At 46.0% G+C, this 26,554-nt stretch overlaps 1 protein-coding gene across 1 annotated transcript in view; it reads right to left on the bottom strand.

Moving 5' to 3' along the window:
• Window positions 1-26,554, bottom strand: part of CAMK2B (calcium/calmodulin dependent protein kinase II beta) — a 222,599-nt gene that overhangs the window by 113,576 nt on the left and 82,469 nt on the right. The window contains exon 3 of the mRNA XM_066639773.1: window positions 1,484-1,543. Coding sequence (XP_066495870.1) covers window positions 1,484-1,543 — 60 coding nt within the window. The remainder of the gene's footprint in view (window positions 1-1,483; window positions 1,544-26,554) is intronic.

Genomic DNA, 26,554 nt, shown 5'->3' with positions numbered 1-26,554 from the left:
TTGTGTTAGTGAGCCGGCGCAATTAAGTTATTATTAAAAATAACTTTATTTCTAGTTTTTCCAACAAAAACACAATACAGGTGGAGTCTATTTATCCGCATTAGTTCCATTGTGTTAGTGACCCGGCGCAATTAAGAAAAAACGCATTGTGCTAAATTCCATAAAGTTACGCAAATACGCTGCAGCCTTGGGGCTGGAAGGAAACTAAGGCAGCTGTTCTGAATCCCCTCCCCTCCGCTCCTTTACCTCCCCCTCCTTCCCCTTTCACAGGTGGGATGCTGAGCTTTTAAGAGTCCAATCCTATGCATTTCTACTCAGAAGTAAGAAGCCTACTGACTACAATGGGGCTTAGTCCCAGGAAAGTGTGGAGAGGATTGTAGCATAAATCTCATGCTTTGCTTGCTGGGAAGGCTTGCTTGTGATTGCCTGCACCATGGGGGGGAATTAGGTAAACACTCCCTGGCTTTTTTAAAGCAATCCCCTCTGTTGCTACCGCACCTACCCCTGTGTGTGTGTGTGTGTGAGTGACAGAGAGAGAGAGAGCGCTCCACCTTCCAGCACATGTTCTGGCTACAGAGGTTTTCTGCCCCTCGTTCCGCTCTTCAGCCTCTTTGCTGGCTCAGGAGCTCCAAGAGTATTACTGTTCCTTTGCAAAGGGAACCTCTTCCATGGCTCCAGGGCTATTTCCCTGCCTAGTCAAGATGGAGCCTTTCTGCAGTGTTTTGGGCTGCCTGGGAACTGAGCAAGACACCAGCACAGGGCAAAGGTGTGTGTGACTTTCAGTTCCCCCACCCCATTCGCAGATAAATGAGACAAATCTGCAGATAAAAAATCCATGGATAAATAGGCTGCACCTGTATGCATCCATAAACATATATAAGCTAACACAGAAATGCGTACCAAGACACCAAACAGAATTATACAACCAAAAGAGACGGAAAGGTATCACCACCATGTCAAAACAGAAATGGCCCTCGGAACATTCCAAGTATGCACAACCATCACACTTTCCATACACAACAAAGCAAGCAATATGCATGAGTATACATCAATTTGAATTGCAACAGCACAGAATGGATGGTGAGAACAAGGGAAGGGATGGGGCATGCACTTGCCATTTGATTGCCTTTTCCTACCACTGCAAAAACCAACTTGTGTCTGACCACAGATTCATCCCAATTGCAGGTCTGAATTGTGGTTTTATTAATTCAGAATTCTAGAATCTAGAACTATAGTTACAGCAAGCAAAGGAATCCATGCACAACTCCACCAACATACAGAGATCTGTTTGAACAGATCCTGGACAAATGCCGTCTCACTGATAAGCCAAATATCACCTCCTTGGAGTGAATAAACATTCCCTCATCACTGAAGCAGTGATCCCACCCACAGTTGTTCCAGGGAATTATGGCAAGCAAGAATCATGTCCTCCCAGCCCAACCTCCAAGCTACAAACCTCTCTAGCCCAGGGGAAGATGCTTACCGATGTTGGAATGCTTCAGGAGACGGCAAATTCGAGCTTCTCGCTCCAACTTCTGATGATCTGGAGAGAAAAGAGCAAGCACCCTTTAGTTTTTTCACCAATGCATCAGTTAATTCCCAAGCGTATTTATGTCAGTACTTTGTTTCTGCTGCAACCTCAAATGAGGATTGGCATTTCTCCTGCGTTGGGTTGACCATTCTAAACAGGTTTGCGCAGATGTTAGTTCCACCAATATCAGTGGGAGCTACTTCCAAGTAAGGATAGCAATCCTAGGGTCAAACAATAATAGAGGAAATGGGAATTCCATGATCTTTTTTTTAAGTCTCAGGGAGGGGTTGATTTGGAGCAGGGAGAGAGATCCCTCATCACTATTTTCCTGATAAGAAATTGAGAACATCAGAAGAGCCCACTGGATCAGGCCAGAAGCCCATCTAGTCCAGCTTCCTGTATTTCACAGTGGCCCACCAATTCCCCTCTCATATCAAACCTGCAATGACGCACACTTGGAAAATGAAACTAGGACTCCTTATTGAACCTTTAACCCCCGCTAACTAGGTAAGTGGCACTTTTTCAAGTGGGTGCTCCTCTTTTATTTAGCAGAGGAAGTGGTGACTGGCCATCCTCATGCCAGCAGTGTCTTTTCTAGTGACTGTCTGCTGATGTTCTTTTGTATCTTTTTAGACTGAGAACCCTTTTGGGACTGGAAGCCATTCGTTATTTGATTTTCTCTGTACACCACTTTGTAAACTTTTCATTGAAAAGTGGTATATAAATATTGTTAACAACAACCTGTCTTCACTTGCATTCTTTTCAAAAATTATTTTTATTTTGTCTAAAGCAGAGGTTGTCTAATGCAAGATCCATGGGTCGGATGTGGCCCTTGGAAGTTCTTTATCCAGCCCTCTGACTTTCCCAGCACCACCGTCAGCTGCTGAGTTGTGCTGAGGAGTCACTACTGAAAGGGAAGCCCACATAAAAATTGGGCTCTCTCATACCTTGAAAATATGATCAAGATCTGCATATTTTATCTTCTGATTTGCAGCTAATGTTCCTAAATATGAAAAAGGGCTCATTTCTGGCCATCACCTGCTTAATGACCACTTCCTGCTTCATGACATCACTTCCGGCCCTCGGCAGACATCATGAATGCTACTCGGCCCTCTGAATTAAAGGGGTTGGACACCCCTGGTCTAAAGTATAAGCATATTATTGAAATGATCACTGTAGTGTAACGTTCAAAACTGGTAGTTCAATGAACACGTGCAAGATAACTTTCATATAACATATGCTGTGTTACTTCAATCTGAATCATACACTATTAATTACTGTAGTGTCAATTCAAAATGAGGTTAAGGGCAGAAACTTGCAATTACTTATCATACCCACTGCAAACATATGCAAAACTAACTGAAAACAGTGCAGTAGTGTCTAAATTGGTTTAGCAGCATGAAGGGTTGGACTGCAGCCTGTGAGTTGTCATTCCCAGGCAAAAAACAAACACAATAAACACCACTTTTGTATGAACCAGTTGCCCAGCTGGCTCCTTTCTCCCATTTTAATTAAACTGGTTCATTTCTCCGTATAGGCCATATTCCAAACACAAACAAGCCACTGACCCTCCGTGGGAGCTGCAGACTGTTCTCCATTAAAAGTGTACTGCAAATCATAAGCGTCCTTTCTTTTCTCATTCCCTTTGTTTATTTGTAGATTTCTATTCTGCTTCTCAACCTTGGACCCCAAAGTGGCTTACAAGTGGGAGGAGATATGAATACAAGCGGACCCTCCTTATCCCCAGGTTTGGGACCCATAGATTTGACTTAATGCAAGTCCTGACCCATGTCTGGAAGGCCCCACTGAATCTCCCAAATACAACTGAAAGTGCCTTCCAATTGCATCCAGGCAGTGTTCTCAGGTGTGGGGAGACTGTGTGAGGTCTCCCTGTCCTCAGAAGGTCTCCCAGAGGCTTCTGAAAGACACTTCCAGTTTGAAGAAAGCCTCCTCATGCCTCAGATCACCTCCAGATGCAACTGGAAGACACTTCTGGTTACATCCAGAGGTACTCTGAGGAGTTTCCCCCATGGATTTTAATGTCCACTGGTTCGATGTCCATGGTGGACTGGGAATGGATTCCCTGTGGATACGGAGGATCAACTATAAATACATCTTAAACAAATAAGAACAAAACAACCTTACAATGTTAAACAGGACCATTTGTAGGGAGAAGGGGCCAGTGGCCGAAAAGCACCAGGCACCTGATGTCTTAATCTGCCTCTCTCTTCTTCTCCCACACAAGACAGCTGCTTTTAAGGGCCACGCAAGTGGAGGAAGGAGGGGGACAGACCTTTTCCTACCCCGCTGCTCATGGCAGCTCCATGGTTGGCAATGGTTGGCAACCTTCAGTCTCGAAAGACTATGGTATAAGCCTACAGCACCCAGTATTCCCAGGCGGTCTCCCATCTAAGTACTAACCAGGCCTGACCCTGCTTAGCTTCCAAGATCAGACAAGATTGGGCACGTGCAGGGTAACAGTCAATCACGGGAGTGGTGCGAAACCCCTCCTCCCCCAGCACCACCATAGAGCTGATCCAAATTGGACGCGTACCACTATTTCATAGCTCAGAAAAGGCAGTTGGGCCCTATCCAACTATGTGGCTAACACAGCATCGGTGGAACACAATACTAAACAAGCTGTTTTGGCAAATTGCCAACAGGTTTCAAGCAACAGAGTGACGAAAATATCAACTGCTTTCGAAAAGCGATTTGGTGCAGCGACCGCTATCATTTCCCCACCACCCGAGTTGATTTGCTCCTTCACACCTCCCAGAATTGACAAGGGTTTTCTGCCACCTTTGGTCGTGATGGCCATTGTGTTCTCAGAGGAAGAAGTGTGGCCTCACCTTCTGATGCAGAAACCTGCCATTTCTGACTCTGCAAACCAAGGGAGAAGCACCCTACTCTATGATTACCATCTCTGCAGACAAGTGTTTAGATTGTAAGCCTGTGGGAAGGGCCTGCCTTTTTAACCTTCGTGGAGCGTCTAGTCACTGTAGGTGTCCTAGAAAAGAAAGAATGCAATACATATGTGGTAATAATAGAGGCACCGAGAATTCATTTTTGTGCTGCCTTTGTGTTCTGTGCTATGATTGCTTTGCCATTTTCTTTGCCAACAGAACAAAACAAGCGTTGCCATGGGGTTCAACAGACTGCAACCCTGATGGAGACCATCTGAATGGACCCATTTGGAAGTAGTGTCAAAGCTTGGTCCATCTCTGTGCCTGACCTGACCTGCATTTGAGCAGGGCAAACTATGGTTTGCACAAAAAAGCCCTGGAAGTCACAATCCCATTGTGGCTTCTGATTGGCGGGTAAACTAGCGTTTGATCCTGATGTAATGACAAACTACAGTTTGACAGGAAAGGGGTCATCAGAGAGGAACCAGCAGCACAACGTGCAAATGAGGAAAATGCATCATCCCGATACAATATTCAACGGAAGGAGAAATTTTCCCCAAAGCATGAAGGACTGCTTGAGGTCCATGCCATCAGTTCGATTACATTTCCGCAAATTCACGAACCCAAAACATTTCTATTAACAATTACAGGTAGGTCCCTGTCATACACAGGTTTGACTCAACACGGATCACAAGCCCACATTGAAGGTCTTCTGAAGCCCTCCAATGTGGGCTTGCAATTTCCTTTGAGTCAAATCCTCCGATCACAAATCTGCAGATGACATGCACCACCTTCCCATGTCTCAGAACACCTCTGGACATGGCACTTTTGGTCATGTCCAGAGGTTCTGTGAGGCCTGACCACGGATTTGATTATCCGCAAATTTCAGTATCTTGGGCGGAGGGGGGGTCCCAGTAACAGATCCCCTGCAGATATCGACAACCAACTGTATCTGCAAAGTGAAATAGAGAAAATATCATGATGCGGGACAAAAACAGGCATTCACTTTTATGGGACTGTTGCTAAGACCCACAGCGAGTGAGATCACACTTAGCACGTGTGAGTTTAAACATGCCATAAACATGCCAGTCTTTAGAGTTGGTTATTTTTTTAAACAAAAACAGCACACATGGGGTGGGGGTGTCAATACCGATCTGGATTGCAGGGATCACCATGGTCCCAATCCAGATCAGATCCCTATGCATATTTTGGTTGTTTGAAAAACAAGCACTGAAGGCTTAAACTATACAGGCCATATGATGCTCAGTAGCATGGCTTTTTAAATTATCCCCTCTTTTTTTCCCTTTGATCACTACTGCTTCTTTCCCTGCCAAAGGAACTCCACCCCACCAAGTATATCCAAATGTCTGTGGAAAATCTCCATAATTATGACTGCAACATTCAAGTTAATTTGTAGATTTGCATAATTTATTCCAAGCAGGGTGCTGGAGCCTCCTTGATGCAAAAGTACAAGCAGTGCTGTTTATATGGTGTTTATGAGCCGCCTCCTGGTCTGAATCAGAACTCGGATGAAAACTGCCAGGCCTTGACAAAAAGCAGGATGGCCCACTGAGGGACTGGCAAGAGCTACCTGGCTGTCTTTTGTTGCAAAGAGCCAGGAAGTGCAACATGACTCCTTTGTCCCCACACCAGTCTGATCTCACGCTCAGGTATTTCAGCAGAAGGTGACAATCCACAGTACTTGTTTTCCCTCACTACTCGGTAGTGTTGCTGAGAGCAACACTCAACAACACCATTCACCAAATTGTGTAACTGGAAAAAAAAAATGATCACCTAAATTACTTCTGCAGCACATCACGGAGCCAGCCTGTGCAGTTTGGACCACGGGACACTTCCTTGGGCCGTACAGAGAACAAAGCGATCGCTGCATATCACTTTGACAGTAAACCTGCTTTAGCAGTACAAGGACATCAACTAAGATTTAGCCGCAGCAGTTCTGCTTCCATGATGCGCTATACACTTTCATGCTATGAAACCCAAATACACCCTATTTCAGTGTTTCTCAAACTGTGGGTGGGTCACTAGCCAATTTCTGGTGGGCCATGAAGCACCTAGCTCAGCCACCATTGAAAATACAGGTTGAAAATACAGGATACAGAGCTGACAGGCAGGGCAGGTTCCCAGTGGGAGAGACAATGACATCGCTGCCAGGTTAATTACATCACTTTCGGTGGATCCCGACAGCATACTATTTTATATTGTAAGCCCTTTGCTAGGTAAACTGCTCTGTGAACTACTTTTTGCTGAAAAGCTACATATAAATCTTCTTCTTGATGATGATGATGATGTCACCAGCTAATAGTGATGACTATGTAGCAGAACTTCTAAAATCAGCATTTGTGTTGCCTGTTTAATTTTTTTATTCATTATCGGCACGCTGACGACAATATGGTCCAAATCCCTAGGTGACCTGACTTGGCAGTTTCATGGAGAAAGTTAAGCAGCAGGGAGGGGGATTAAACCTAGCTGCATGGCACCTGGTAGTGCCTTTGTCGTGTATAAGAGCAAGAGCCCCCCAGCACCACCTTTTGGAGGCAGCCATCAAGGTGGGAATAAAACCACGGGAACCTAGTGCCTCCAAGCCCCCACACTATACAGAGCCGGTGTGGTGTAGGGCTAAGAGACTGGGCCACAAATCAGGATTTGAATCTCGCATCTGCTATGAACTCATGGGGTGGGCCTTAGGCAAGTCCCTTCCTCTCAGTCTTTCCCATCTGCAATATGGGGATAATACATCCTCACTTAGAGGATGGTTGCAAGGACAACATCAAGACAATACATGTGAAGTCCTTTGCACCATCAAAGAGCATTATACAAATGCAAAATATTATGATTATGGACTAGAAAGATCTCATGATTGATGGCATCAAAAAAAATCACTAAGAGGTCCAGGAGAATTAACACAGTTACACTCCCTTTGTCCTTCTTTTGGCACAGCCCATCCATCACGGTGACTAAAGTCGATTCAGTGCCAAACCCCAGCTGTAAACCAGGCTGAAACTGATACAGATAATCGTTTATGACTGTTATCCAGGAATGGCTGAAGGTGCCACTGGCAACCACTTGCTCAAGCACCCTGCTCAGGAAATGGTTTGTCTGCCATCAGTGCAAAGTTGGAACAATCTTGGGGTCTAAGCACCCAAGACCCAGCTACCTTCATAAAGAGGAACGTGTAACGTTTTGGACCCAGCTGGCCAACCCTCTCCTTCTTGCTGCAAGAAGCCAAAAGGGGGGGACAAAAGCATTCCTCCAGGTAAACTGACCACATCATCTTCAACCGTTCCAAGCAGCATCTTGAGAACAAGTGACTGCTTCCAAAGAAGTACCTTGCAGAAATTTAATAGCAGATGAGATGATTTTTTTGAAATGCTTTGATTGAAACCATCTTAGCCTATGTGCACCACCACTGCGACACCCGACTCCTCGCCTAGCTGACACAGGCTGACTCCTCCCTGCCCACCTCTCATCCTCCTTTTCTCTTCTTCTCTCTTGTTCTTTATCTTCCTACCTACCTAACTTCAGACCAAAGACTAGACTCCCAGCAGTTCTGCAGGTGCCCAAGACTGAGACTTTAATTCTTAGAAGCCTCTTTCCTTCTCAATAGTTTCACACCACTTCCAAAGAAAATATATCGTCTTTTCAAAACCTTTACACATCTACAATCATTCTGCATTTCTGTCCTTCACTGTTGTTATCCTAGCTAAAGCACAGTCTTAATACACCTAATACAAAGTAAGGAATTTCAGCTGTAACCAATTTTATTGTCACTCTGTTCTTGTTTGTGTGTTATTGTTTATTGTTGTGTATTTGTCTGCTGTTAACTTCATATTTATGCTAATAAAGGTTCTACATACTACATACAAACAAAATCTATTGTCCCCTCTTCCATCTCGAATGTATTTATTATTTAAATTTATTTCTTTTCTGGCTCTCCGCACCATGTCAAATACAAAACGTAGTCTTCATGCTGAAAAGTTTGGAGACTCCTCTATTAGACTGTGGGAAGAGCCTAGCGGAAATTTCTGGGATTTTGTACATGATCAGAGTTATTTGAGCCTGTTCTGAGCATGTACAGAGTGCTTGGCTAAAGTAGGCCCTTGTACTTGGTTGTTTAATTCAGCTGAATGCTTGAAAATACCCCTGTGTCTGTGTTAAAGAGGAAGTGGTGTTGCAGACACAAGCTTCGACCGCAAGAAGTTGTTTTGCAGAACTTTTGCAGTTAGAAAACAGGAAACTGCTAGCTTAACCGCAACAGACAGGTGGTTGGAAGAGGAAAGAGACTTTTGCAAGCATGTTATTAGCTAATACAGGGGTGTCCAAAGTTTTTGGCAGGAGGGCCACATCATCTCTCTGACACTGTGTCCCGACTGGGGAAAAAATAATTAATTTACATACGCTTACATAAATAGTCTTTCGAGACTGAAGGTTGCCAAACAACAACAACATAAATGAATATATTAAAGATGAACTTATATGAATGAATGAAGGTCTTGCGATAGCTCAAGGCCTATAAAAGTCCTTGCACAAAGCAAAGCCAGCCTTTCCTTTGCTGCTGCTACTGCATCACAGACATGAAACAGCAAGCAGTGGAGGGAGCCCTCATCCCACACAGCTCATGCGAGAGGCCAAACAGTTGCCCTCATGCTGAGAGCAGTTGCGTCGGGCCAGTGCAGGCTCCAACAAATCTCTGGAGGGCCAGAGGCTCATTGCAGACTGGGGGCTCCCTGACGGCCACATTGAGAAGCCTTGAGGGCCGCATGTGGCCCCAGGGCCGGGGTTTGGGCACCCCTGAGCTAATACAAGGAGGGAGAGTTGAAACTTTTGCACTTAGTAATTTTTCACAGCTTTCTTAAATACCATATAGAGTAGAGCATGTTGAGTAGTGGAAGATGCAAGCGGAAGTGGAGATTCACATGGTATGCTAAAGCTGCTGAGATAGGTTGCTTGTAATATGTCAATTAAAGTTAAATCTGACATGTATAAAATCTAGGAGCCCTGAGTATTGCACTGCTCAGCCTTTGCGAATGATCCCGCTGAGACGCATTGCTAGCAATGGGAATAAAGGTTTGCTCCTTAACCTCTTTCGTGTCCACTTTAATCCTTGTTCAACCTGCAACAAAACTATTCCTGAAATTGCACATGATCTTGTAAGACTTTTTTCCAGGAAGAATAAAAAACACAAATCAAATACACACTACTTTCTTTTACAAAGAACTGCACAAACATTGCCTTGTTCACCTCACAGAATCTCTACAGTGGCCACTTTGGTGTCTGCTTTGTGGCCACACCTGAAAGTGAATTACGTCACTGATTCTAGCCAATCAGAACTATGCACAGCTGGCATTCCTGCTCCCCAAAGGTTTTGTTGCCGTTTTGCAAAATCTGTTTTTCTCAAGCCCCAAGAAAGAAGATGACACATCTTTAAGCTGCCGTGCCCGTAACTTAATAGATTTGGGCACAGTTCTCCCAGGGTCAACACCCACTGGGCCACCCCATCTACCAGAGCAATTTGTATTTGATGAAAATAAAATCAATCTCTAAAAAGGCATTGAAAATAAGCATGCTACCTCCACAACAAGCCTAGTACTATCAGTCCATCAAGCCCACTCAAAAGGCATGAAATGGTGTCCACTTGGGATCCTCCCCTACTGCAACAGTATGTTATTTATAGATATTAAAGCATTAAACCTACACTAGAGAGAAAAGAAATTAGACGTTGTCTAAGCAAATGTTGTGCATGGTCTCTAAGCCTGGGAATGGAACATATTTTCATTTCCCTGTCATGGAAGCTAAAATACAAACTTCACACACCAGAAGGCCCAAGAACCAGAAGGAAGCGGGGATTCGTATGTCTCTTGGCACAGGCTCCTGACCCCTAAACTGTCTGGATTGGGTTACCAAGTAAATAGAGTTACCAGATGTCCTCCTTGTAAAGGGTGGTCCATTCTTTGTGAATATCAGAGTGCTACAGAACAGAATGGGTGTCTCTATTTCAAATACCACGGCCCCCAAATGTCTCTGAGCTGGTAAACCTGCCAGCGCAATGATGTGCCCGTGCAATTAATACATGGCAGACATTCATCCACCTGACAGCTGGCTGCAATTAGCAGCCTACGATCAGGATGAAACCCAGGGGGGAATAGACCATTGGCTGCAAGTCTGAAGGGCACCGACAAAACCATGTGCGAGAGAGAGAGAGAGAGATAGAATTTCTGCAGTTCGGTTATGCACCACTGTTCTGTCAATGCTCTTCTTGCTCACTGTGAGAAGCACTGAGGCTGGGTTTGTTCAATGGTGAGAAGTTATGTTTCTCAACAGAGGTATCAACAGAATAACAATGTACAGAGAAGACTAATTGTTATGACAGGGGCTCTCAGAGTCATGAGCATCAGCACGTACAAACAGACAGCAAACAAAAACAGAAGAACACCAACCCACACATCTGAACAAGGATACATGCGCTCAACGGAGATCTATGGTGACTTTTGATGATGTCACAAGCCGTTGCCAGCTCCAAGAGAGCTGTAGAGCTGATCTAGCAAGGAGGAGGAAGGGATGGAGATGAGAGAAAAAGCAAGAGACAGAAGGAGAGAGCAAAAAAGAAAGTGGAGAAGGAAAAGATGACAGGAAACATAGCGCTAGAGATACATCTATGTGTATACTGATCACACTGAAAATTTGTTCCAAACGTGCTTCTGGAATACAGAAGAGTGTAAATCACTTGGTAAACTTCTTGTTGTTGAAAAGTGGTATTTGAAATAATAATACAGCCTGGGTATAGGTAGGGGGCTTCCTGTAAATCCATTTTGTATACTAGTTTATTTTCTCTAGACATCAAGAGATATCATGTGCTTTACACAGAACAAGCATTGTAACACAACACACAGTTAGTTCCAAGGAGACTAATGGAGGAGGACTGTCTCTATCAGAAACTGCCACCTGCTACTGGAAGCTACCTGAGTCAGGGAACCAGTGAGATGTTTCTGCATGCAGGCCCTTCGAGCCAGGAAAGGCGAGGGATGGGGTATCTCATTTCACCCCATCCACTGAGGGCACGCAGCCTTGTTTTGTACCAATATTTCCTATGACAGCACAAGAATAAAAATATGCCCCAGAAATGGTCCAAAACTCTTTCCTTTGATTGAAAAATCAGGCTTATTACTGACATGCTTGATCTCCATCATTTATCTGAATTGCTAGCTCATCGACAAAGAGCACCTTGATGCTGCTTTTGAAACTTCTGCCAATGGACTTCAGCCAAGAAGAGGTAGAGAAATTTGCCTAGGGGTAATTACAGTATTCCTGTCTAGACTCTGGTCTTTTGCTTTAAAACTAGGGCAGCCCATTCTAAGAACATAAGAACAACCCCACTGGATCAGGCCATAGGCCTATCCAGCTTCCTGTATCTCACAGCGGCCCACCAAATGCCCCAGGGAGCACACCAGATAATAAGAGACCTCATCCTGTTGCCCTCCCTTTCATCTGGCATTCTGACATAGCCCATTTCTAAAATCAGGAGGTTGCACATACACATCATGGCTTGTAACCCATAATGGATTTTTCCTCCAGAAACGGGGGATGAAATGAACTACACTATATTGCAGGTCAGTAGTCTTCAACCTTTCCCCTGCCACGGACCCAATAAAATAAATGAATAAAAGTGTGAGACTGAGGACCCAACATGATCCCAAGTTTAAGAATTTTATAAATAGATTGCTCCAAGATATGATACTGAAAATGATTTATGATTTTGTAGAACAATTTAGATTTAGGACTCTACGTTTGCTATATAACTTTCTCTCTGTGTGTGTGTGTGTGTGTGTGTGTGTGTGTGTGTGTGTGTGTGTGCACGCATGCGCGCGTGTAGTTTTTTTGTCTGTTCTGTTTCAGGCTGTATAATTGTAGGTTGAAGGTTTTCTGAGTTTGTTTTTGTTAATTTTAGTTGTCTTGATAAAAAAAAAAGAACAAAAAAGATCCCGCCCCTTCCTGGGACCAATTCGCCAACCCTATCTCAGGTGTCTTCACAACAATCCTGTGAAGTAGCAGGGCTGGACGTAGGAGCTGCAGGGCAATACAGCAAGAAGAGGCTGTGCAGGATTATATCAAGAACTCCATTTTGAGAAGGCAGGACCATGATTGGATTGGATCCAAGTTCTCTCTTGCACAGGTTTTGAAAGTTTGCCACAACCCCCCAAACGAGGCTTCGCAGTCCCAATGGCGTCACAATCCACAGGTTGAAGAACACTGGTGTAGGTCAAACCAGGACTAAGTGGCAGGAGAAGAAAACACTGTAATGAAGACATTTAAATAGATTTTTTTTTGTTGTTATATGGGCTTAGTGGGGCATGGCTACAGGGCGGTGTCATGATGAACTCCTGCAAAATTTACCACAACTCCACAGATACTGACTAGTCTCCACCTCTAAGGACAGCTTGGTTGGTTACTGATTTGTTGGGTGACCTGTACAATTATATATTGAAATAAAAAAAAAAAGTTAATGGGGTAACATCAACCCAAGTGATGCCACTGCATTTAGGTTATATTGTAATCTATGGTCTAGTATGGGAGGAGATCCAACATGGGGGTGATGCAATGAGCTCTTGCACCAGATGGTTGGTTGGCAACCTTCAGTCTCGAAAGACTATGGTATAAGCCTACAGCACCCGGTATTCCCAAGCGGTCTCCCATCCAAGTATGAACCAGGCCTGACCCTGCTTAGCTTCCGAGATCATACAAGATCGGGCACGTGCAGGGTATGCAAGTCCTAGTGACGTCTCTGCTGGGTGTTGGGAGCTACCTAATAGGAAAAGGGTTCTTCTGCTGATTGCTCTGCCTGCAAGAACCCATTTCCATTTGGAAATGGAAAAGGTGCAAAAGAGAGCGACTAAGATGATTACTCGGCTGGGGCACCTTCCTTACGAGGAAAGGCTACGGCGTTTGAGCCTCTTCAGCCTAGAAAAGCGACGCCTGAGGGGGGACATGATTGAGACATACAAAATTATGCAGGGGATGGACAGAGTGGATAGGGAGATACTCTTTACACTCTCACATAACACCAGAACCAGGGGACATCCACTAAAATTGAGTGTTGGGAGAGTTAGAACAGACAAGAGAAAGTATTTCTTTACACAGCGTGTGGTTGGTCTGTGGAACTCCTTGCCACAGGATGTGGTGATGGCATCTGGCCTGGATGCTTTTAAAAAGGGATTGGACAAGTTTCTGGAGGAAAAATCCATTACGGGGTACAAGCCATGATGTGTATGCGCAACCTCCCGATTTTAGAAATGGGCTATGTCAGAATGCCAGTGCAAGGGAGGACACCAGGATGAGGTCTCTTGTTATCTGGTGTGCTCCCTGGGGCATTTGGTGGGCCACTGTGAGATCCAGGAAGCTGGACCAGATGGGCCTATGGCCTGATCCAGTGGGGCTGTTCTTATGTAACCCCCAACCCCCCTTTCCCAACAAAAATATCATCGAACCTAAATAGCATCTGAATCTCAACCTGAAAGCTTGTTGAGAATGCTTGCTTTGCGCAGGAAAGAACCTCCAAGTCCCTGCTGACCTGGGGACAAGTCAAACTTTACTCAGCATGTGGTTGGTCTGTGGAACTCCTTGCCACAGGAAGTGTTGATGGCATCTGGCCTAGATCTTTAAAAGGGGATTGGACAATTTTCTGGAGGAAAAATCCATTACGGGTTACAAGCCATGATGTGTATGTGCAACCTCCTGATTTTAGAAATGGGCTATGTCAGATGCAAGGGAAGGCACCAGGATGCAGGTCTCTTGTTATCTGTTGTGCTCCCTGGGGCATTTGGTGGGCCGCTGTGAGATACAGGAAGCTGGACTAGATGGGCCTATGACCTGATCCAGCTGGGCTGTTCTTATGTTCTTAACTTTTGCCCAGGATACTAATTGCTTAAAGAACGCACTGAACAGCATGGCACATCGCTAAGAAAGACAGATTAGCAAAAGGACTCCTTGCCACATAAGCTACTGCTGGAACAATGTCTTCCTCCCAGTTACTTACACCTTGGGGGAAAGGTGGACCAATTTATGCACTGAATAGAGTTTTATAATCCAATGAATTCTACAGACTATTTTTACCTCCTTCATGTATTATTTAGCCTTGCCAGGAAGCCAACCATTTGTCATGTAACGAGTAGCAACTTCGCAGGAGAAAAATAATCACATTCGAAAGCTGCAACAAGCAATAAGTTCTGAGCATCCTCGCTAGACCACAGACAAGTGGCAGTAAGGAGGACATGAAGTTCACATTAAACATTTCCAGTTCAACCACAGGCAAGGTTGAACTATCTTGGCTCTTCCAGAGGGATTCCACAATGCCCCAGACCAGCGGATCCCAAATTTACCCTGGTCACAGTGACACTGTGCAGATGCAAGGATGAGCCACCAGTACTCCCCCGAGATCACACAATCTCAGCCTGGCCAAGATGGCAGTGCCTGGGAGAGTTGAGAATAAAAGGCTCTCCGGGACATTCCATGGTGTCCCTGTGAGTCTGCCATGGCTCTTGAGTGTGCCATGATGCACATTTTGGGAACCACTGTCCCAGACTATACTGGAAAAACAGAACCTTCAATCAAGACCATGTAAAATACTCCGACACAACAACATACGATGGGGGGGGGGGGAAACTGAAAATGTGACACAAGGAGAATCAAGGAAGTGATGCATCCCAGGACATCCCACCTCCATTTTTGCATGCTGCCTATCATCTAGAACAGCCATTTTGAATCAGTGTGTCATGGCACACTGGTGTGCCGCGGATGGACTGCAGGTGTGCCATGGGAGTTTGGGGGAGGATTATTTGTTAGTAGGGCCACTGGGGGATGCGAGCCCCTGCTGTCAGTGCGGTGTGCCTTGTCAATAGGCAAAAAACTGAGAGTGTGCCTTGACAATTTTAGTGTCTTGTCAGTGTGCAATGAGCCAAAAAAAAGGTTGAAAATCACTGATCTAGAAGGACAAAACCTATTGCAACAACCCAGGGTGAGAAAATGTCCTCCTGAATTCCTCTAGCACAGGGATTTTGTTAAAAGAAAATTCCTCCATCTATATCAGGGGTGTCCAAAGTTTTTGGCAGGAGGGCCACATCTTATCTCTGACACTGTGTCGGGGGCCGGGGAAAACAAGAATTAATTTACATTTAAAATTTGAATAAATTTACATAGGTTTACATAAATGAATACATTAAAGACAAACTTCTATGAATGAATGAAGGTCTTGCAATAGCTCAAGGCCTATAAAAGGCCTTGCACAAAGCAAGGCTGGCCTTTCCTTTGCTGCCTCTGCTGCATCACAGACATGAAACTGCAAGCAATGGCAGGAGCCCTCATTCCACAGCTCACGCAAGAGGTCAAACAGTTGCCCTCATGCTAAGAGCAGCTGTGTTGGGCCAGTGGGGGCTCCAACAAATCTCCGGAGGGCCAGAGGCTCATTGGAGAGTGGGGGCTCCCTGAGGGCCGCATTGAGAGTCCTCAAGGGCCGCAAGTGGCCCCAGGGCCGGGGTTTGGACACCCCTGATCTATATCAGGACAAGTCCCCTGAATTCCAATCAGGCTAACTAGATTGCTTCAAGTTTCAGCCACCTGGTAATCATCTGAGCCTCTGCCCTGAACAAAGATCACCACATTAATCCAGAATGTCAGGCTGGAACTGTTGTCCCTGCTTTGGGCAAGCATCAGCCAGCCACTATCTCAGAGGACTTCCAGTCACATTCAGGAGGTTGTTGAGGGCCTCCAGATGCAGGCTCAGCTCCTGCATTGAGTCAAAGCCAAGGGTGCCAAAGCCACAAATAAGGAGAGCTGACTGCACTTCCTTGTAGAAAACTTGCAACAGTTGAACATTTCAGCGAAGCAACTGAAGAGATGCGGGGAGGCATCCCGACATACATGCCAGTAGATGTCTATAGAACCCTTCTGCATAGTGGTGTGCAAGCTGTGATGAGTGTATAGAAGCAGGCTAACTCAGTATGCCAGGTGCAAGGGAGTGGCAACAGGATGTAGGTCTCTTGTGTTCTCCTGCGCTCCGAGGCATCTGGTGGGCCACTGTGAGATACAGGAAGCTGGACTAGATGGCCTTTGGCCGGATCCAGCAGGGATCCTTATGGGACACCAGCATGGTGAAATTCAGTCAGTATACAAGAAACACGGGTGTGACAAAATGTGAGCTGAACCCCATTACGAATATAAGGGATCCTTATTTGTGCCACTCTGAGCTTGGCAGAATAGTGAGATCGACATATGACGCTTTTAAAAAAGAAAAACCAGAAATGTGTCGCTACTGTGGTTGAGCAGAAAGACAGTGTAATTTGAGCTATGTTTGGTGTAGCAGTGATTTGCTATTTCTGATGGCCAAATAGCCACACTGGAGTCCTAAAAGCAACCATGTGTCATTAGCAAACAGAGAGGGGAAGGATTTATTGGCCTCCCACACTCCAGAAGAGCATAAAAGACTCCCAGAGAGCTTTATCCCCTTTTGGCATTTCACTGTTTTTAGTGTGACACAACGCAGGAGGCAAAAGGAAGGAATTAAGAATCTGCTACACACACACCTACAACCCATGGCCTCTGCCTCTCTACTCTCCATCTCTGTAGCCAGGAAAAAGGCCCCAGGCCTGAATCTGATGAAGAGCCTGCATTCTGGTTGTCACAACAAGGATGCTCTCTGCATCTTTCTCCCTGGCAGGTCAAGGGCTGCACTACCACAGCCACTCGTTGGTGTTAAGGCTGGCCATCAAATAGCAGATGCAATCTCCATAGCCCCTGCTGACAGAGCACATCAGAGGCTGCTGCCCAGCTCCCTCTTTTCCCGAGCTGATGCGCTGCCTACTAATTAGGGGCATCTGCAGGCAGACAGGCTGCCTCTCCATCTATGCTCAGGGATCCCCCCTGAATCTGGCACGTGCGCCGAAGCATCTCCACAGCAACCAATGGCTCCTGAACAGAGTGTTCAGGGAAGCGGCTGCTGCCTTTGAAGGCTGGAGGAGGACTCGGCAAACGGCGTAACAAGACTGCGCTGCGGGAAGCCGAGCTTTCAGAGAGCGAACGGGGTCCTTTCTTCCAGCCTGGGGGGGGGGGGTCACAGAGGACTCCCTTGCCTTGCACCGGCTCTGAATCAGCTCCTGCGGAAGAGCTGTGAGCTGTTGGAAGCAAAGCCGGGAATCCCAAGGAGATGAAACTTGCAACGAACACTTCTGCGTAGCCATTTTCAACAGGGACACGATGCCATGAATGAACAGACACGTGCCCCAATCTTTGCTGTCATTGTGCATTGAGGGTAGCCTGCATTGGTCCTTAGCCTGCCTTTCCACCCAGTCACATCACGGATGGATGGATGGATGGATGGATGGATGGATGGATGGATGGATCTGACTGAAACGGGGACAGTCTGCTCTTTCAGTCCAGAAAAAAAGACACTAATTTTTTCAGGGTATAGTGGCCCCTTCATATATGTGGGTTCAGCACCCATGGTTTGGACCCAATGCAAGTGCCAACCTGCTTCTGAAGGGGCTCAAGGGCCTCCCAAACACATCCAGAAGGGTCTTCTGGTCACATCTTGGAAGTCCTATGAGGGCTGACCACAGCTTTGATTATCTGTGGATAGTGGTGTCCATGGGGGCCTGGGAACGGATCCTCCCCAGATACCGAGGGTTCAGTGTACCTGCTTTATTCCACTCTCTGCAGCAACATATCCATTAAAGACCCCAACCATGCATTTCACAAATCCAGCTCCTACTTGGCAGGGCACATAGTCAACCAGTACTTTCAGCTTGGACATATTTGGCAACAGCACAGGAGGAGCAGCAAAAAAAAAAAAACCCTTTATTGGCACCCCACCCAGATCCACTACTTTTCTCTGGTGCACAGATAATACATTCATCAAAGACAATGGCGCTGCTAGTGGTCTGCAGGCCTCACCAGGTGACGCGCATGGGAGGTGTATTTTTGAATAATATCATCTTGTTATGTATCATTTGATGCGCAATTCCATGTAGAATGCAATGAAACCACATCAAAATACCACTATTCTATCAAAGTTATAGCCAAAAAAGTGGGGGCAGGGTGAAGATGCACCATCACCTCGCCCACTGCCAGGTCATTTCCCCGCCGATTGCATGGGAGGAGGTCCATCAGGATTGGATGATGCATTGGCCTCCCGCACCAGGTGGCACAAGCCCTAGTGAAGCCACTGATGAAAGAGAATCCAGCAGAAGGATGCAGAGTGAAAAGCTGCACAGCCTAAGCTGTGCCCTCCTGCGTTGCTGCCATGGTACTTTGAGAAGACAATGATGCACTCTTAAAGAAGGCAACATGGAGTTATTGAAAGGGCAACGCAAACATCTATGTGACAGAGAAAACAGTGAAAAATGGCTTCCAACACCTACAGTCTTCTGACAGCTTTGTGCATTTTGGCAAAGGGGGCTCACCCCTGGACCACTCCCATGTCTTCGAAAAGAGAAGTTGGACATTGGGAAGAAATGGACAGTCAGGGCAGTTTGGCAGTGGAACAGATTGTCATGGGAGGCAATAAGATTCTCTCTCACTGGAGCTCTTCAAGCAGAGACTCAGGCATCTGCTGGAGACGCTAGGAGGATTTCCTGCTACAGGCAGGGGAGTGGACTAGCTGACCAAAACACAACCATTAAAATCAGTTAAAAGGCAGCAAAACAGTTCAATCATAGCCCACAACTGAACACACCATTTCACAGTGCTTCCATGTGCTGGCAAGAAAGCATTGGCATACCCCCACTCTGCTGTGGGGGGGGGAGGTAGGAAATCAAACCCCCACCACTACCACCAGACCTGGCCTAGCTACTGGCTGGGATTCTTGCAAAGAACACTGGACTAGATGCTCCTGCATCTGAGCAAGCAAGGCCTGTTTTGGGTTCTTAAACAAGAGGGCACACTCAGGCTCCCTGTGAAAAAGGCCTTTTGCACTCCAGCTTGGTAAATTTAGAACACACCGGTGAATCACGGGTAGAACACACTGATGCATCTGAGTCAAAAATGTAGGCAATGCAAGACTCAAGTCAGATCACCCCTGATCTAGGCTAGTGTCCTAGTTCCATAATAAGAAGCACTGGATGTAACAAAGTACAGAAGAATATGGGATAATGGAGTAATCCATCTCTTCTCTGCTAACTGGGGCTCTGGCAGTGCTGTGAAGGACTTTCGGTCAAGAGGCCAGCCCAGTCATCCCCCCCCCCCGTTTTTACAGCTGGTATGTGAGGCCACCAAAACAGGCTTTCAGGTCCTGGACAAGGAGAAATAAATACTGTACAGTTTGCCCCTTGATCTCGGATGGGAAACACTCTGGTTTTGCTTGGGGTTATGTTCTCAGAACCGTTTTTCTCCTGAGCTTTTCCCACTGCATACCATAAACGTGGTTCAGAGGCTCTAGACTCTTATACATTACAACAGCGGTGTTCCAAGTGGAGACTTCTGTGCACCAGTAAAGGCTTCCCCTGTGAGGATGGTGCTTACCATTCCACCAGAGAGCCTCAGCAAAGCCTCACTGCGCCCCTAGTCTTTGCCATGTCCAATAGCTTACTGCCCAGAAATTCAGTCGCAAAGCCTGCTGGGGTGTCGGAAGTTGGAAGCGGCCGGACGCAGCAGGGAATGGGGGAGCATGGAGGTAATTTGTGGAGGCTCTCCCGCAGAACGGTAAGCACCATTCATGCAGGAGAGAGTCCCTGGGCCAGAGTATGGAGAGCCTTGAGTTAGAAAGAGTGATGTGGGCAGGAGTATTCTATGGTGCAGCAGTTAGCAACCTGTCGATCATCTGAGAGTTTACCAGATTTTAACTGAACTTCTAGAGCAGGGCCGCTTGAACCTCGGCCCAGGGGCTGGCTCAGGTTCAGGCAGATCCATCGCCTGGTGAGTGGACCTTTCCATTCCACCCAGGTGCTGCACAAAGTCCTCTTCATTCGTGCCACAGGGACGCTCTGGGCAGTTGCGTCTGCCCAGACATCCTGTCGTGCAGCCTTCTGGGATGTTGGGTAGCAGACAACTGCCCAGAGTGTCCCTGTCACACGAATGAAGAGGACTTCATGCAGCACCTGGGTGGAATGGAAAGGTCCTAAACAAGGAGAACTCTGCACAGCACCCAGAAGGGGACCGTGTTCCCAGTGCACAGCAGCCACAAGTTTGAGCACTGCTGTGTTCTCCCAGCAGTTAGTTCTTCCTAGTACTCTCAAACCAAGATTAATCAGCAAACTAATTTATGTTTTATGTTTTCAGTGCTGTTAGAATCTCTGATCCTAAACCAGATTATTTACAAATAAGTATTTAAGAACATAAGTAAAGTATTTTTGAACTTTAACATCAACCTCAGTTTTTATTCCTTATCAGCCACGTTTTGTCTTAGTTGCAAGCAGCCTGGTGGCGGTAAATCACTTTTGATCACAAGAGAAGCTCTCTTTCCCCTGTGTGGCTGTGCTCTGCTTACCAACCACTCCAACATTATACAACACATCTTTCACAACTGTCCACTCTGCCTTCAGCACCACTGAAGTTACGATAGCTTGGGCATGATGATACATGCCCATACAGGTGGGACCTTGGTATTCACTGATTTAGCATCCACTGATGTGACTCATCAGCGATTCTGAGGTCCACCTTTAAATGCCTTGTAAAAAGGAAAAAAAAAGCACCAAAAACCAATTTTCTACCTTCACACTGTTAAATAATTATAATTTCATTTCATTTCATTCCATTATTCCCCCATCTAGTGGTTGAATGTGGTATAGCATCTATATCAATGCTTTCTAGGGCAACAACTGAGGAGCAAGAAATGGGTCTTTAAAGCTATTTTTCACACTGATTTGGTATCCATTGATTTTTTTTTAATTCACTGGGGGTTCTGGAATGGAACTAAATAACCACTGATGACGCTCTCATTCATGTCTTTTGGAGAGAAAAAAAATATGAAGAACCTGAATGGGAAAAAGATGGCGATGCCCGACATTTAGCCTGGATCGCAGGAGGGAGAATGAACACAGTGGCATGGTGAAATACGGTGCTTTTCAACCAGTACCACTTGTGGTACTTCCCAGTTTGAAAGGTAGTATTTGGCCTCACTGCCAAGGTGACCACAGAGCACTGTTCTTGCTTGGCACACCCTTTCTGGAAGCTGAGATGCCTAGTATGGTACTGCACCAGTGGCCAAGGTAGGGCTTTGCAACTGTCTGGTCTTCCAAGAAGAGGCATGATTTGAGGAAGGGGGGGGTGCACAGCAAAGAAGAGATTGAGGGGCAACAACTACAGAAGAAGATGCCTTTTCTCTGCGGCAGGGACAACAGTAGGCCAAACCACTCAATTTCTATACTCAGCAACCGTCTCTGCTGGCAGTGGTGGTAGTTACAAAAATGCAGCACTCAAAAAAGCAGAAGCTGCCAAAAAAGAAAAAGAAACAAAGATTTGAAAAGCCCTGGGTAGTTGTGAGCATGTCTAAGATCAAGGTGACTCTTGTTCAAAGCTCCACTCAGCCATGGTGCTTGCTCGGGCAATCTCTAAGCCAGGCATTTCCAATGTTTTTCTTCTCTGGACACACTGACCTCTATGGTCTTCTCGTGTGATGTCCCTTCTGGAAGACTCTCCTGGGATCTGTGACTCTGTTTCTAGGGCAACTGTCTGTAGTTAACAGATTGTCTGAGAGCCGGTGGAGGACGGGGGCAGACAATTCATAACTCCAGACAGTTGCCCTGCAAAAAGAGCTGCAGGCAGCAGAAGAGTTTTTCAGCCATTTTCAACCGTGGCGCACCTGTGGACATTTCAACACACCAGTTGAAAACCACTGCTCTAAGCCTCACAGGGTCATTGCAAGGATAAAACGGGGACAACGACACCTGGCTTGAGCTTCTGGAAGGAAGGGTGGATAAGAAATAATGTGCAACTTTTTTTTGACATTTTTACATTATCCAAGGTATAATATAAACCTTGAGCTTTGGAAAAGGTAGGATATAAATGTTTTAAACAAACAAACAATGTAGATGTATATTCTAAATATAGAGCAGCTCTCGTTATCTGAGGGGGTTCCGTTCCCGGTCGCAGTTCAGTGAGGTTATGGTCATGTTCAGAGCCCTCCTGAGGCCCGCAGAGGCCTCACACTGCCTCTGTGGGTCTCAGAAAGCCTTCCAGACATGACTGGAACAAGGTTTCAGTCATGTCTGGGAGGTCTTCAGTGGGGGTCCAGTCAGGGGTTCAGAGTCCATGGATGATGAAATCCATGGTTCCAAATCTGCAGATGTGGAAGTGTGGCTCAGAAGCTTGGTATTTATTTACTTTATTTTTCACATTTTTATACTGCCCTTCCTCCAAAGGGTGGTGTACACAGCTGCTCCCCTCCTGTGGTCCTCACAACAACCCTGTGAGGTAGGTGAGGCTGAGAGAAAGTGACTGGCCCAAGGTCACCCAGGAAGCTTTGCGGCTGAGGGGGGATTCGAACCTGGATCTTCCAGGTCTAAGTCCGCCTCCCAAACCACTACACCACCCTGGCTCCTGGTATGAGAAGGGGAGTCTATTATAAGTGCACCCCCGTTTTAATCTGCAAAATGCTAGGACAATATGCTTTAGGTGCATTCTGTCAGCAGCAGGGAATGAAGGGCGATGACTTGAAAGGAAAAAGGAGGGCAAACCCATTTAAGAAGACAGAATAAAGAAATGGGGAGACAGGTGAGGCAGTACCTTCGAGAGCAGTACAAAAGGGTGACATTTGGAGTAAATTAGATCAAACTGGGAAACGTCAAAAAAGTAGGCTAACGGATGAGGACGGTTTTGAGGACTACAAAATTGCTTCCAAGACCGAGAGCTGCAGCCCCTGGAGAAATTTAAATGAGGCTGAGAAGGGGATCCGTGTTTTCACAGAGAAGAAATTGACACTGGTCCTTATATGCAGGACCAGTGAAGGACCCACAATGAGAGCAATCATCCTGAATGGTGACACTCGGGTTTGCTCCAGAGGTCAGAATGCATTATCAGTGGTTACAACACAGTTTTCCTCAGTGCTCAGCTGCTCACGCGGCTCTTCAGAACCAGCCCTACCTCAGACAAGGCTTGAAAACTTGAGAAAAGGAACCGAGGCAAATATCTCCCTTGGGCAGCAGAAGGAATTCCGCAAGAGAGACAGGGATTAAAGACAGACAGCTTGCGGAACCCAATCTCTCTTCCCAAGATCCTGGCACGGGAGCAAGAGCCTCAAACCGAAAAGGGCCAACTTCCACCAGAATATTGGGTCAAAAGCATTAATCCTGACTGTTACGAGAAGGAGGTCAGCAACCTGAGTCACAGGAAAGCAAGAATTTGGGAGTTCTTCAAGGGAAGTTGGATTGCAAGTTACAGAGTCTGGATCCCTGTGGTGGTTTAAGGGCTCCACCCTTGGGATGCTTCAGTGGGACCTGCCACATTGGAACAGAACTGCACATTCTTCCAGCACAGATTTCATTCCCAAACATGTCCTGCCAGCAAACGTGAAGGGTTTAAGAAAGGGTATTTCCAGGGGAGAAACTGGGAGACAGGATTTAATCCTTCCATAGCCTGTTGATTCCCCACCCACTCACCTACCCCCAAAAATGCCTGCCAGATAATTTCTTCAGATCTTGGAGCCTGCTTGGTGAAGGGGAATTTGAAGGGAGAACACCAGAACTTAGAGCCAGAACAGTGTATTGGTTTGGGAGTTGGACTTGGAAGATCCTGGTTCAAATCCCCATTCAGCCATGAAACTTCCGAGGTGACCCTGAGCCAGTCACTATGAGCCACCCCTACCTCACAGGGTTGTTACGAGGACAAAAAGAGGGGAGGAACTTTGCACACCACCCTGAACTCCTTCGAGGAAGAGCAGTATAAAAATGTGAAAAATAAACAAACAAATGCTGGAATCAACCCTCTCCTTTTGATTGATTCTCCTCCGAAAATGGTCCCCCTTTGGGATTAGTTACACAAGGCAAGCACAAGACTGAGACCCCCAAATTTGCTTTGTAGCACAACATTCTGCTTTTAGAAATTCAGGATGCAGGTGCAACCAAATCCCCAAGCCATCCCTAGAGCATTATATATATCCATGCCAGAAAAATAATATAGCCGTGGCTCTCTGCCACATTAGCCTGGGCCGTTTTCCTAGGATTTGCAAAGCCAGCAGAATCCTCTCCCTTGGCAGTCAGTGCTAATTAGAGGATTCTGCAATGTAAACATGACCTGTCTCACCTGCAACAACTAGACGGAACAGAGATTTTCAACCGGTGTGCCACAACACATTGGTGGCCGCAAACAGTCCGGAGGCTGGCAGAGAAAGAGGGACAGGCAATCTGTTACTACAGACAGTTGACCTATAAGCAGAGCCACAGAACCCGGAAGAGTCTCCCAGAAGACAGAAGTGACGTCACAAAAAGCAGTGACCATAGAGAGGTCAGTGTGCCGTGCGATGAAAAACACTGAAAATCACTGAGATATAGGATTCTGTGCAAGCTTGTGCATGCAGGAAAAGCTGTCCCTTCTCTGCTTGCAACACTGAAAAAATAGCGCAGGGATCAGAATTGAAAAATTCCACAACCTTCCAAAGAGTCGTTCTTTCCCCCAAGCAGGTATCTTGCCAGAGCCACAGGATATTACGCAACCGAGAACACATTCTAGCTCTTTGGTTGTGCATTATTTTAAACTATTAGATTCTGTTGCTTCTATAAGGCTACAGTGTCATCCACAACCATCTGTCCTTCAAGTGGTGATCTCCTTGGTGACCTCACCCAGGGTCAACCCAAGACCACCTGACACCTGTGGCGGTATGCTAGCCTTTGCTCCTCCCTCTTTCCAATGCTCTAGTTTAGCATTTCTTTTTTCTCCCTGTCCCCCTCTTCCTTCTCCAATCCAGGGAGCAGGAGGAGGAGGAATGGAAGCAAGTAGGCCTACAGAGATGGGTGCCCCACCAAGATGCGGCCTGAGGCAACAGTTTCAGTTGACTTCTTGGATGAGCCTGCCCCGATCTCACTCTCCCCTTTCCCTGCCCTGAATTCACTCTCCCTTTTCTGGATTAAATTTTGCACAGAGGTGCAAGTTCAGCTCCAGAAATCATCAGGACAAGAAGAATAGCTGGGACATTGTGACCACGAACTCAACTGGGTAAATCTCATCCAAGCCTCTTACTTGAACTGCAGGATGTGGGAAGCTGATGGAACCCAAATCATGACCGTGTATCAGCCCAGTTTCCCAAGATGAGCACATATGGTAAAGGACAGAAAGGATGCAATTGCAACATGGATCATTGGAAGCAGTGAAACAGCAGCTACGCACTTACTGCAAGCAACAGGTGCATCAAAATAAAATGAGTCAATGAATGAGTTAACCTCTACTACCAATATGGCCCCAGATCACCAAAAAGTCACACATAGATCTCAGATGTCATTCAGGTTCTTAAAAATCATGCGCTTTAAGGCAGTGGTCATAAAGATGCCACTTCATCTTGACAATTACAAGATGACAATTACAAGGTGACAATTACAAGTGTGTGCCATTTAATGTCACGGATAGGATCTCTTATACCCGTTGTTATGAGATTAGGTAATTAAGTGAACATTCAGCCAAATGCAGTGCTTTGTTGTGTAAACAGACACCCCCTGCCAGACATTAGCTGATTGCACAGGCTACTGGAGACCAATTGCCTCTTTACATCAAGAGCCTCTTTGCTGTGAAAGCAGACACTCTGCTGCAGGCTATGGGAGACCTGCCTGCCTCATTAAGAGCATCCTTGCTGTGCTTTGACCACTGTCCTCTATGCAGTCCATTGATAAGCAGATGGTTGTTAAGCGACGCACGGCTGCATTAGTGCATATTTTGGTTTTTAAGAGGGAGAGAGAGATCTTAAGCTGATAATGTAATTAAAATATACATAGCAGCTAAAAAAAACAAAATAAATAAATAAAAACATTACAACCAAACCACACAGGCAGTGTACAAATCAATAGCGTGAGAAAGGCACCTCCAGTGACATTAGCCGAGTTGATGTGAAGCTTCGGAATCATCATGAACATTCGAAGTGCTGAAGTATGTGGAGCTGAAATATGGAGGGAGGGAGGGGAAGATGGAAATGGGGAGG

Source organism: Tiliqua scincoides, chromosome 11 (genome assembly GCF_035046505.1).
Source record: "Tiliqua scincoides isolate rTilSci1 chromosome 11, rTilSci1.hap2, whole genome shotgun sequence".
Lineage (NCBI taxonomy): Eukaryota > Metazoa > Chordata > Lepidosauria > Squamata > Scincidae > Tiliqua > Tiliqua scincoides.
The sequence above is the reverse complement of the archived record's forward strand: the minus strand, read 5'-3'. Positions and strand labels throughout refer to the sequence as shown.